The 12,231-nt window shown below is 50.0% G+C and overlaps 5 protein-coding genes across 5 annotated transcripts; 2 read left to right on the forward strand and 3 right to left on the reverse strand.

Annotated features, from left to right (window-relative positions):
- Positions 1-378: 378 nt before the first annotated feature.
- On the reverse strand, positions 379-2,013 carry FMAN_03905 (uncharacterized protein; the record flags this gene model as incomplete). The annotated part of the gene is made up of 1 exon (XM_041824183.1): positions 379-2,013. One exon carries the CDS (start codon positions 2,011-2,013, stop codon positions 379-381), a length of 1,635 nt encoding a protein of 544 aa, XP_041689689.1.
- Positions 2,014-3,474: 1,461 nt separating this feature from the next.
- On the forward strand, positions 3,475-6,114 carry FMAN_03904 (uncharacterized protein; the record flags this gene model as incomplete). The annotated part of the gene is made up of 1 exon (XM_041824184.1): positions 3,475-6,114. The coding sequence occupies one exon, from the start codon at positions 3,475-3,477 to the stop codon at positions 6,112-6,114; it is 2,640 nt and encodes an 879-aa protein (XP_041689690.1).
- Positions 6,115-6,367: 253 nt separating this feature from the next.
- Positions 6,368-7,985, reverse strand: FMAN_03903 (uncharacterized protein; the record flags this gene model as incomplete). Its single annotated transcript, XM_041824185.1, has 4 exons — positions 6,368-6,497; positions 6,548-7,571; positions 7,621-7,785; positions 7,835-7,985. 4 exons carry the CDS (start codon positions 7,983-7,985, stop codon positions 6,368-6,370), a joined length of 1,470 nt encoding a protein of 489 aa, XP_041689691.1.
- Positions 7,986-8,546: 561 nt separating this feature from the next.
- Positions 8,547-10,183, reverse strand: FMAN_03902 (uncharacterized protein; the record flags this gene model as incomplete). Its single annotated transcript, XM_041824186.1, has 3 exons — positions 8,547-9,278; positions 9,325-9,836; positions 9,886-10,183. The coding sequence occupies 3 exons, from the start codon at positions 10,181-10,183 to the stop codon at positions 8,547-8,549; spliced, it is 1,542 nt and encodes a 513-aa protein (XP_041689692.1).
- A 637-nt stretch (positions 10,184-10,820) lies between these two features.
- FMAN_03901 (uncharacterized protein) lies at positions 10,821-12,113 on the forward strand (the record flags this gene model as incomplete). The annotated part of the gene is made up of 1 exon (XM_041824187.1): positions 10,821-12,113. One exon carries the CDS (start codon positions 10,821-10,823, stop codon positions 12,111-12,113), a length of 1,293 nt encoding a protein of 430 aa, XP_041689693.1.
- Between the last annotated feature and the right edge of the window lie 118 nt (positions 12,114-12,231).

The following is a 12,231-nucleotide window of genomic DNA, read 5'->3' on the forward strand; positions in this document are numbered from 1 at the left end:
CCCAATCGTCTCTGGTCGATATGAAGTTGACACCTCAATAGAATGAGTTATCAAAACAGAGCCGTGGCTTAGTGCCGTGTCAATATTGACGAATTCCAATATCTCAGGCAAGCCGTAAGCCTCAAGTCGATCTTGGCTTACTGAATTCAAGGTCATCGCCCAGCCCCGTACTTCATGTCAAGGCTGGAATTTCTCGATATACGGAGCACTGCATTTATACAACGCTTCTAGATAATATTACGATCTACCACGAAGTTGTTTGAAAGTCAGAACATTCTTTATAATATCAAATTCCATAGATCGTATCTACATTATCCAACTAAATGACAGTATCTCAAATGTTGACCCAACAGCGAGCAATTCAACAAGCGTAGCCTCTCAGATCGCTCCCTCAAAAGGGGGTGCCTCTCTTCCCTCCGGTGGATCAAAGGTAGAATCCTCCACCTCATTCTCCGGACTCTCCTCATTCTCCTTCTCCTGCTCCTCCTGAACCTCCTTCTCAGCATCAGCCTCCTTCTGCGTCTGGTCAATCGCCTCACTAGCATCCTCCAGCTTCTGAGCCTCCTCCTTCGGAAGCTCTTCAGCCTGGTCCTTCAAGGCGGTCTGAATATCCTCACTCGTTTTGTTCAGGGTTGTCGTGGCATCTTTCAGAGATGCGTCGCGCTCCTCTGAGCTCTTGTTGGGATCCGTTGCGCCGGCGACTTCATCGCTGGCCTTGGCGAGGTTTATGGCTGTATCCTCTGTGGCTGGGGATGGAGCACCGCCTTCCAAGACTTCATTCATGGATTCTTTCTGTTGGCGGATGGTGTCTGTCTTGCCTTGGATGTCTTGAGCCTGGTTGACCCCCTTATAGCCCTGCTGCACCTCTGGCACAGTGGCCTCGACCTTTGAAGCCTGTGCTTGCACATCTGGGACTGACTCTGACTGGTAGTCCTTCTCAACTTTCTCGACCTTGTCTTCAGCGTCCTTCTTGCTGGTGGCGTCCTTCTCAACATCATTCTTCTTCTGGGTCTCGGCCTGCTTGTGGCCCTTGGCCATGTAGTACAGCATACCGATGCTGGTCAACATTCCGATCAAACCTTCGAGCATGCTAAGAGAGAATCCGTTGGCCGAGTTCTTGTTGCTAGCGTTCTTAGAGCTATCTGAAGGGTCTGGGATGGCCAACTGGTTGAGGTTGCCGGCCACCTTCTGCCCGTTGATGGTGCCCGTGAACGCAGCCCCAATGACATAGTTGGATACAGTTTTGCCGTCCTGCTGGCTGGTCTGGGCTACATTCAGCCAGGTGGGAGTCAGAGCAACTGACAGATTCCCAGTGCCTTGGTTCTGCTCCGACATGGTGCCATCACCTGCCATGACCACCGCCGTGTTCTCGTTGTTTGTGCCAGCCATGGTCAGCACAGCTGAGCTGTTATCAGCGCTAGCGGTAATGGCCAGTGTTGCTACCAAAGCCGGGACTTTGTCAAGGCTGTAGAGGTAGTAGGTTCCCTGCCAGGGGTTCGTGAACTGGGCTTGCCAAGTGAAAACCGCAGTCCAGGTACTAAGCGTGCACAGTTTGAAACTACCAGTACTCTGGAAGAACTTGTTGACCGCAGTTTTCTGGTTCGTCGTGTCACCAAGAGCTGTGCGGAACTGCGTAGCCAGTTGCGAAGATGGGTTCGCCTGGGTGTACTTGATGAACTTGAACGAGTCCACCATGCTCTGCTGATTGTTGCTAGTAACAGTGAAGGCGTTTGAATCAGCAAAGGGGGAGACTGCAAGCACAGCAACAGGAAACTGCTGGTAGAAGGTGCCGCTCAGTGCTGTGACGTTGCCAGTGAACATGGCCTGAAGCTGGCTGGCAAAGTGAATGGTCTGGACCTGCTGGGTGCTGCCGCTTGGCACAGTGGCCAGTTTGGTGTATGTCAAGGGCCCCTGCATCTTGGGGTCGGTGCTAGGATTGAAGACATCGTATATGTCCACAGAAGCACCAGAGTTGTTGGTGATTGAGGCGACGGGATTGGTTGTGGAACTCATGATTATTCAGGGTGAAGAGTAAAAGCGCGAAGGTCTAAGTGAGAAGGATGTTTTGATGTGTTGGATGATTGTAAAGATGAATGTTTTTAGATATAAGTGGTGCAGTCTTTGGAGCTATATATATATAATCCTCTGCCACAGTAGCGGGTATGGACACAAACGGTGAGATGAAATAATGGTGATGTTACTGTGCTGACTAGAATCGTTGAAGTTGTCCCGCACGGGGAGTGACAGAGTCTCGCTCAAAGTAACACGGATACTGTTAACCGCTCTAACCAATCATTCTTTGTCAGATGACGTTGAACATGCTCAGCCTTAGCTACTATCACAAGCCTGTCTCAATATTGCAGTCGTTATAGGGATAGGGATATTCAGCCAGCCACCATTCTGACCACCAAATCGAGTAGGCTAGCCTATATTATCGGCATTTAATCCAGTCGGTAAGCCCAAGATACACTAGTGATGAAGAAAGGGCTTACTCTATTCGGTATCGAACTCATAGCTGGGTTAGTTCCGATCGCTCACCATGAGGGGTAACTCCTAGAAACACATGCCGAGAGTAAGATTTCTAGTTGTATTCAGCCAGCCACTATACGGTCAGTCCGTTCTCATCTGACCGCTTCTCACGATATTGATTCAAATCCGTCAGCTCAATATTCACTATCGATTTCACCCAGCAGTCGCCTTACCACTCTCAGTATCGATTCCGCAGTTGGGATGCCCCCATTCGGAGTCGAAATGCCGAAAAACGGGACTTTCGTCCCAATTCAGCTCGTCACTAGTCTCACTGCCGTATCGCTACGAATCAAGGAGCCACCATTTTCGGTATGAATACGAAGCATGCAGCCCTAAACCCCCCATCGGTACATATTATCGCTAGTTCCGGTAGCTAGCGCCACGTAAGGAGCTTGGGCCGCCTATCACCCCTCGACCACATTGATAGTGTGTCTTCAGCCGTTCGAACTAGCCAGCCACGACAGTCGCTATTGGTTTGGAGCAGTCAGCCCTAAGCTTACGATGAGCCGCACAACCGGTCAGTGGAGCGGGGAATACAACGGTCTATGGGAAAAGGTCCAGTAGGATGCCTCGTAAGTGTTTCGTATGTGGCTGCTTGGAATAATCGTGTATCACACAAATGTCTGTACTAAACTCAATTCGCAGAAATATACAGATCTAGAACAAATAGCGCCTGTGATGAGGAGAGCTGATGCTCCGCCCTATGACGGAGGGAACGGCCCGGGTGTTGGTATCAAGCGGGTTCGGATATACCCGCACAAGGTCATCGCCTCAAACAACTAACAAGAGGGCTGAGTCGCATGGGATGTAAGTCACCGTAACATGCCTGGAGCAAGTTAATTATCAACCACGACCACCGCAACAATCACAATTCTCCATTCTATCATTGCCTTTTCCTTTCACTTTTCCCTCTTCTCTATTCCAACACTGTTTAATCTGACCATCATGGCTCCTCCCATTACTGCCCCCGAAATATCCTTTGCCAACCACTTAGACGTCAGCGTCATAGTCTACGATTCATTCAGTGACCAAGACAAAACCAATTATTTCGGCACTTTAACCTCCATCGCAACTGTACCCCCAAAGACCACAACTTCACTGCAGCTTAAGCACCACCCAGTCTCAGTGCTGATCGTCAGCGATGCGAAGTCCAACTCCCCATTGGCACGCATCATCTACTTGCAAGATGTGAGCACTGGCCCATTCGCTGTTGGCGAAGCCGATGTCAAGGCCATGGCTCAAACCATGGCTTTCATCACCTTCATCACCAACAATAAGAACGACCCGCTCACTCAAGCATTCAATGCTATCTGGAAAGACACCTCAAAGCCACAAGTCACCCCCGTGAACAAGTTCTTCGCTCAGCATGAGCAGTACAAGAGCTGTACGTTTGCTACCTACATGATGGGTATCACATACACAGCAGAGCAACCTGAGTCTAAAGGCAAGCCTATGGACCAGGCCTTGTACTCGCTTAGCACTCTCGCCACACTGCTCGGCGCAACTTGGCCGGAATTCTTGCCGGATATTGTGGTGACCAAGTTCATTTGCAATACCAATAATGATGTCCTCGCTCTTCAAGCTGGGATAGACCTGAAGAAGCTGCCTGCCCAGTCAGATGAGGCACTGCAGTTCTTTGGGTCTCTGTTCAATGTCCAGCAGCTCCAGGTCTCAGTCATGTTCAATTACGCTGTTGGCTTGAACATCTTCGGTACTCGCCTGTCCATCAGCCTTGATGCTATGCACGTACCCTTTGGAGGCGCGGGAACCTTGAACATCAACAAACCCACTGCTACCATTGACATCAACCCACTGTTCAAGTTCGTCGTCTTCACTGTTACTGGCGACATGCCGTTTGACATCTTCGACAACAAGTTTGAAGCTGACTTGTCTATGACCATTGACAACATCGAGGCTGCCTTTGGTGTTGTCATCAAGGGAGACAAAGGCCCGTTGCCAGCGCCACCAGTCATGAAGGGCGTGCACTTTGACTCGTTTGGAGTCGGCATCGGAATCATCTTCGAGCCTCCAAGTGCAGCAATCGGCTTGTCAGGTCAACTTCACATCGGTGACGCTGCCAGCAATACCATCGTGCCCCTTGATGATGACTCGTTCGTGGTTGTCTGCCAGTTGATAGAGGAGGTGCCAAATCCTCTCTATATATCCTTCTATGTGCCCAAGATGCACCTGACGGACATTTATACAGTCTTCACCAATGCCCAATGCCCCGTGGATGTACCCGTGTTGTTTTCTGATCTCTCTTTTCAGTGGTCTGAGAACCCCATGGAACCCGTCGTGTTGCCTGACGGGTCGCTTTCCAACATGGGCTACGGCTTCAGCGCCGCTGCCGACATTTTTGGCTTCGACTTCTACGGCGACGTGGAGCTTGACCTCACCAACGGGGTGAAAGCCGACATTGAGATGTCTCCCTTGTCACTGGGCAACATATTCTCGATCAAGGGAGATGGCGCTGGCGTTAGCTTAAAGGTGGATGCAAACGGAAATCCTATCAAGAACAATCAGATCATTACCAAGGCTGCGCAGAAGCAGGCACTCCAAAATGCCACGATGAAGCAGATGGTGCCCCCAGGTGGCGCAGTGTTGAAGATTCAGACACTGGCCTCGCCCTTCTTACATATCAACGGTGCCATAAACTTATTCGAGGTCGAGAACTGGCACCTAGAGGCAGACATCACCTCGGGTGGCATCAAATTCGACGTAGGTTTTGGCGGCATCTTGACTTCCAACATGAGCTGCACGCTGTCTGACTTTCACAACCTGGCGGCCTCGTTCCAATATGGCCTCAATGCCACTATCTCACTACCTTCAATCGGCGGTTTAAGCCTAGGCTCTTTGCCCTTGCGGGCACTGGTCGGTGCGCACTTCGCATTAAACACCAGCTCGTCAGACATCGTGCTGTCAGTTGGAGGTAGCTTCGATTTCGAAGGCCTAACGCGCAGCTTCGGCGACTTCACAGCTGACGTCAACATCTCAAGCGTAAGTGATCTCCTCAACGCCATCCTCAACAACATCGAGAGCAACGCCAGCCAGATATTCGGCGACCTGTTGAATGAAGCTGGCGCGTGGGCTGGTAAAGTCCAGCAGAATGTCATCACAGGTGTTGAGAACGTCGCAAGCGTCTTGCAAAATGCCTTTAATCAAGACGCCAACCAGGCAGCAGCTACTATGAAGGAGGCAGGTTTCGCCGCTGACACTATAGCCACCGGTCTGAAAACTGCCTATGGTTTGTCTGCTACCGCTGTCGCACAGACTATGCAGCAGGTCGGATTCGCTGCTCAGGAAGTGGCGTCGGCGCTGCAGAGCGCGTTTGGTAATGATGCTATGATGATAGCCTCGGCCATTCAGACGGCGTTTGGTTGGAGTGCTGACCAGATCAACGGCTTGTTGGGCCAGATTGGCTTCAGTGCTGATCAAATTGGCCAAGCTTTCCAACAACTCGGGGGAGAGTTTGAAGATATTGGGAATAAGATTCTGCATGGTCTTGACCCTTCGAACTGGCCAAATCCTTTCGGTGGCGGCGGCATCTTCGGTGGCGGCGGTATCTTTGGTGGTGGGTTTCCCTAGATGGCTGTTTGATCGATTCGCAAAGTTCGTTGATTTGAATGCAAGTGTCAGAATAGTATTGGTATTATGGTATACGCTGATGCCAACCCATCATGACTAGCTTTAGTAGCTGCAGATTTAATTTACTTTGAATGGTACTAGTTTAAACAACTGTTCGTTCCATAACAAATACCGATTGATTCCTTGGTAGAGTTCCTCACCATGCCAGTCCTACCGTTGCCTTCTCCATACCTAGCTGTCTCAAAGATTGTCTTTAAACAGCCACTGTGGAAGGTTGTATATGCTTCCCAGCATCTTTATCAATGCTCAGCCCATGGGGTGTCTGAATCTCACCATCCTCACTCGTTTCACTCAAACTACCCCGTCGGGCGAGTGCCTTTTCCCTACAAATTCATTAGTTCCATACCCATAGACTTCTTTGATCCAAACTTACCCATGACTACCATAAACAATACGAATGACCTGAGTCATAGCCACTAGAAGAACAACCATGACCGCTGAGTAGACGTAACCCTTCGGGAAGCGAGGTGCCTCGACAGTAGGATATACAAGAAGTGGTATCCAAGCTTGAGTTGACGTAGCTATAGCCGTCATCAGAATAAGCGTCAAGGCTCGCTCTTCGTTGTTATGTCGAAGAATGGTATTGGCCCAGCCATATAGAACCGACGAAACTGCAACGGCCGAGTAGCCCACACTGTAGGCATACCACTTTGCTGCTTCGGGAACGTTCCATATTGCCAGAATGACAAGACCAGTAAAGTTGATTACGGAAGCCAGTGTGATCGCTGCAGGTCTTCCGATCCAAAGATCGGCGCTGAAGTTGATGAAGAGGACAAAGAAAATCCCCAGGGCAGGACTGATGGATCCAAGCTGGTTCACTTTGGTAGTGTTGTAACGATCCAAGCTCTTGATCCAAAGGAGGAAAGCAGCTGAGTTGGCACTCGTGTTGAAGAACAGAATGTCCCAGAATACGAGGATATAGAACTGCCAACTCGTGAAGATGCGGCGGAGCAAAGTCCACGAAAAGGGTGTACTTCTGACCTTGGACCCATTGCGTTCCAGGCGGTCTTTTGCGAGGGCGATCTCGGACTTCTTCATGACCAAGCGATTGGGCTTATCGGGTGTCCCAGGCCAGAGGAAGTAGCCCACAAAAGCCAGCGGTAGCGTAATGATTGCGTTGATGATGAAGTTCCATCTCCAACCGGCAAGGCCATTGTGGCCATCGAGGTATTGCGTCGCAGCTCCTTGGAGAAGACCAGCAGTCATCGTCCCAAGAGTCAGCCCGATATAGAACAAACCGCCTCTTCTGCCAATCTCATCTGACCTGTACCAGCTACCGAGCACAAAATGAACTCCTGGGAAATATGATGCTTCAAAAATGGAGACCAGGAAACGATAGGCCATTATCTCTGCGTAGCTCGTGGCGCGATATTGAAGGAGGGTAAAGATGCCCCATCCTGGTCTCACGTCAGTGGTTAGTTGAACACGCCGTGATGGGAGACATACCAAGGTCAAGACTGGGCACTAGAATGTGCATCGGGACACGAGGGAAGAGATAGATGAACGGTAAAAGACCTACGACATTTCCAACGACGAATATTGTCTGGAACTGGACTAATTCGTTGCCGTGAAAGCCTAGATCTTCTGCCATGCCAGAGACGTAGGCATTATCTGATAAGGTCAGTACAAGATACCACGGGGAACGAAAGGCTGAGCTCACTGATATTGGTCTGATCGACATATTTGACCCAGTAGAGCACAAATGCGTAAGGGACGAGGAGAAGGTCGAGCTTCAAGATGAGCTTCTTTTCTTCAGGGGTGTCGGTTGGTGAGTACCAATGGTACCACTTCCTCGCCGATAGTTCAGACATATTCAATTTGTATATCATGCAAGTCTGCAAGGTCGGGGAAGAGGTCTCATTTATGCTCATCACTCATATGCCATGCACGGCACGGCCTGTACCAGAAAGCTGGGTCGCATCCTGGTCAAGTCGTCAGATATCCAGCAAGCACATCAACGTTAAGTCCGTGGGGTAGACCATCTATCTTTCTTACAAATAACGATAGGTTACATGCTTCCGATGGGGTTTTACGTCGATATCCAATACTATGGCTGGATCTAATCGGTTTTGTGGTTTAGTAGATGCTAGTTACGATGATGCCATCTCCAAGGGCATTGCGTGCGGCGAGGACTACCATACTCGGCATTAATAACCGCACAATCTCCGCTAGCGGAGAGGATCTGATGTAACGCCCAGTAATCCAAGAATTATTATTCGTATCAACAATTAGCTATCACTTGGTGAGTATCGTCCATAAATTCTAAACTCGTCTCCATGTCGCCATCCCATTTTATTGGCACATTAAACAGAAACAGCCCTAGCTACGCCTTGCATCTCAAAATTTCTCCCTCTTGATACTCATGGTCGTCTCTACCTTGTGGCGAGATACTGTCGCACCTTGTAAAAGGCAATGCCCAGAGCCCAGATGACAAGGATGACAATCGCTTGAGCGGGTGCAAAGATGGCTCCGCGGACAACCACAAATCCGCTCACCAACACAAATACGACTGGGTTGATTGAAAATGTCTTGTAAGGTCTCTCCAGATCAGGTTCGCGATATCGTAGGATGATAGCACCAAGAACCGTGAGGAAGAAGAAAGAGTACTCTCCCAAGCCGTTCAAGGTCAGAAGAGCTCTAAAGCTTCCAAAGAGGATATAGAATGATGCAAGTACAACTGAAAGAATGACGGCATTGATAGGTGCATCTCCAGCTTCTTTGGTAGACTCATTCTCGGACTCCTCGGTTTCTTCGGCATCAGGCTTAACGCCGACTCGGCCAACGATGGTGAAGAGACTGGGGATCCAAGCCTTTCTTGCTGCGGCGACGCACATACGGCTTGCGACGAATGAGTTGCCCAGTAAAGAGCCTGCAACGACCAGACAGATGAGGACAGCCGTGACGATACCAAAGCCCCGGCCCAGAAGACGGGTGAGAGCAGTGACGGCCACGCTGTCGGTAGTGCTGACGACGTCCCACGGGAGTAGAACGTAGTATCCTGCGTTGGCAGCAAGGAAGCAGATAATCGCTGTTGGAATTGAGGTGTTGATAGCAAGGGGGAGTTGCTTTGCAGGTTGTGACAGTTCAGCGGAAACATAGATGGCCTAGTCACGTCAGCGCAAGGCCATATGTAAGCAATCAGGAACTCACCTTGTCCCAACCAGAGTAAGCCCAAAGAGCGGCATACAACGCAGCAGAGTAATGTCCAAAGATCTCCCACTGACTCAACTTGCTCCAATCCGTATCCGGTCCATTCGGATTATACGTATCTCTGTACTCAAACCAATTCTTCTTAAACCAATCACCTCCCCCAGCTTCCTTATCAGGATGCGTGGCATGAACGCCGACGACAGCCAACGCGGCCATGACCACGACAAGAATACTCACGAACTTGAGAACCACGAAGAAGCCGTTGAGCCGAGTACTGGCTTTGGTGCTGATAGAGTTTGCGACGCTCATTACAATGAGAACGAGAATAGAGAGGAGTTTGTGCGATATACGGTGGTCTTCGTTTATGACGCCTGCAGCTGAGTAGGCGCTTTCAACGAAGACAATGGAGAGGATTGCGAGCGTTGCTGGCATGACGGTAACGATCCATGTCCACGCTGCGAGGAAACCCCAGACGTCGCCATATATATGCTGAAGATATGGCTGAACACCGCCTGTACGTCATTAGACAAACTGCACGAAAACAACTAGAATGAATCTCACCCTCGCCAGGAATAGCAGTCCCAAGCTCAGCAAACGTCGTAGCACCCGTCCAAGCCAAAACACCACCGATCAACCAAATAACCAGCGCCAATCCCGGCGACGGAACATTCGTATCAATCGAGCCAGGAGAAGTGAAAACACCACTTCCGATGACGATGCTGACGACTATACCGAAGGCTTCGACGGCGCCGAGATTGCGCGTAAAAGTACCCCGCGACGCGGCTGCATCGTGATCTGCTTGGCGATGCTCAGACAGGAGCGGCTGCTGACTCGCGTCTTCAGCGCGTTCTGAAGACATGTTGAGTTGGGGTTTTATGGGAGTGTTGTAGGGAGGATGGTGAAACAAGGGTGAGTCGATGCGTAGTGAGATGGAGTCATGACCCAGGATGGATCATGGGTCATTGCGTGACGCGACGGGTAATTATCGGCTATGACGTGATGAGTGTCTCGTCACCAGATCAACAATCCAGGCCAAAGAAACGTGGCAAATAAGGTCTATTTTAAGCTCAATATATATTTTTATTTCCGTCGTATATGTAGTTCAAATTGCTGTTGAAATGTCTGTAGTTTGGCTCTGGAAGCTCAACAGAAGCTTCGGTGTAAAATGCCCCGAGATGAAACACAGTCAATGCCACTTTGCAATCAAACAGCCCCAATTTCTCTTGGCAATTCGATGATCCTGAACAGATTCTCTCGTTTCAACAATTAAACATAGTAAACTCCTTGTTCTGAAACTCCATATTGAAACCGCTATAAACCGAACCATTAAAAGTCCACCAATCGAGCAACTTCGTCTCGCACGTCCCAGTTAAGCTTGAACCAAGCATAAAAACAAGATGATCGCCCAGAGTATCGTCCCGTTACTTCAGCTATCCTCATTCTTTTCATTCGTTTCTTATTTTTAGAATATCACTTTCATTTCTTCACTCGTTACAATGGGCCTCTTCAAGTCTGCGACTATTACCCTCCTCGCCGCTGGCGCTCACGCCCTCCCCCAGGCCGTGACCCAGACAGCTGATGCCCCGGCGGCAGCAGAGACATACACCGCGAATCCCAACATCGGCCCTGGCGGCTCCAACTTCAAGGATTCAGCGCACTTCCGCATCTACGCCGGTTCCGCCGATGCCACCGCCCAAGCGATCGACATGCTCGAAGCAGCATACGAATGCTTCGTCGGAACGTTAAAGTGGCGATCGCCTGGTCTTTCGTTCAACGATGAGACTGATTCTGGACCCAAGTATAAAACTAACGTCTACACTGTTGGTGACTTGGGCAATGCGGCGGGTGTGATGCATAGTGATCAGGCAACGGGCATGGCGTATCTTGAGGTCGTTGATCAGTACCTTGCCGTTCCGGGTGTTACCGTTCATGAGTACGGTCATGGAATGCATTATCATCAGAAAGCTTGGGTTGATCAGGGTCGAACTGGTGCTTGGTGGGAGACTCTCGCCAACTGGGTGGCTGATACATACAAGACCTCCGACATTTGCGCACCTGCGCGAAAGAACCATAATCAGGAGACTGCGCCCACCGAGATCGAGCTTAAGAAGGTCCTCGGTGACTCTCACCAGGTCATCGTCGATGGATCCGTTGATACTGGTAATTACTACCAAGCTTGGCCGTTCCTGGCTTACTTGACCTACAATCCTGATGACTTTACTGGTCTGGGCCAAGACACCATTCGACAGCTTCAATTGCAGTACGAGAAGGACAGCAACGAGACTCCTCTTCACACTCTTGCTCGCGTTTCGCAGAACGCTACTGTTGGTGATATCGTCGGTCGCTACTGGGCTCGCATGGCCTACGTTGACATCGGCCATCCAACCGCCCAGGAAGTTTTCTTCCAGCAACGCGCTGATATCCCCTTCGCCAGCATGGAAGCTGCCGGAACGGGATCCTACAAGCCCAAAGCTGATCGTCAACCTCGCTACATGGGCGCCAACATCATTCCTCTCGATGTCACGGGTACTTCACTCGAGGTCAAGGTTTCCGCTGATGCTGAGTTCGTCGCCACTGTTGCTATCTACCGTGAGGCTGGCAAGTCTTCTTACGTTACGCTCAAGAATGGAGCTGGTACTGTTCCTGTTCAGGCTGGTGATGATGTCAGTGTTGTTGTTGCCAATGCCCCTGCTAAGCCTATCCTGTACGACGGCTTTGATCTGAGTGCTGAGGTATCTAAGGGTCTTGATTACACTATCAGCATTACTGGTGCTACTGTCAAGGCCTAAGCTCTTGAAGAGTGTTTTGTTCCTGTATATAGAGTTTACACTGTAGAGCAGTTAATATTGAATGGCAAGATGAGGCCTAGATGCCCATGTTATGCAAATGATTCCATCAGTCAATCTG

This window comes from Fusarium mangiferae (assembly GCF_900044065.1).
Source record: "Fusarium mangiferae strain MRC7560 genome assembly, contig: FMAN_scaffold017, whole genome shotgun sequence".
NCBI classification, from domain to species: Eukaryota; Fungi; Ascomycota; class Sordariomycetes; order Hypocreales; family Nectriaceae; genus Fusarium; species Fusarium mangiferae.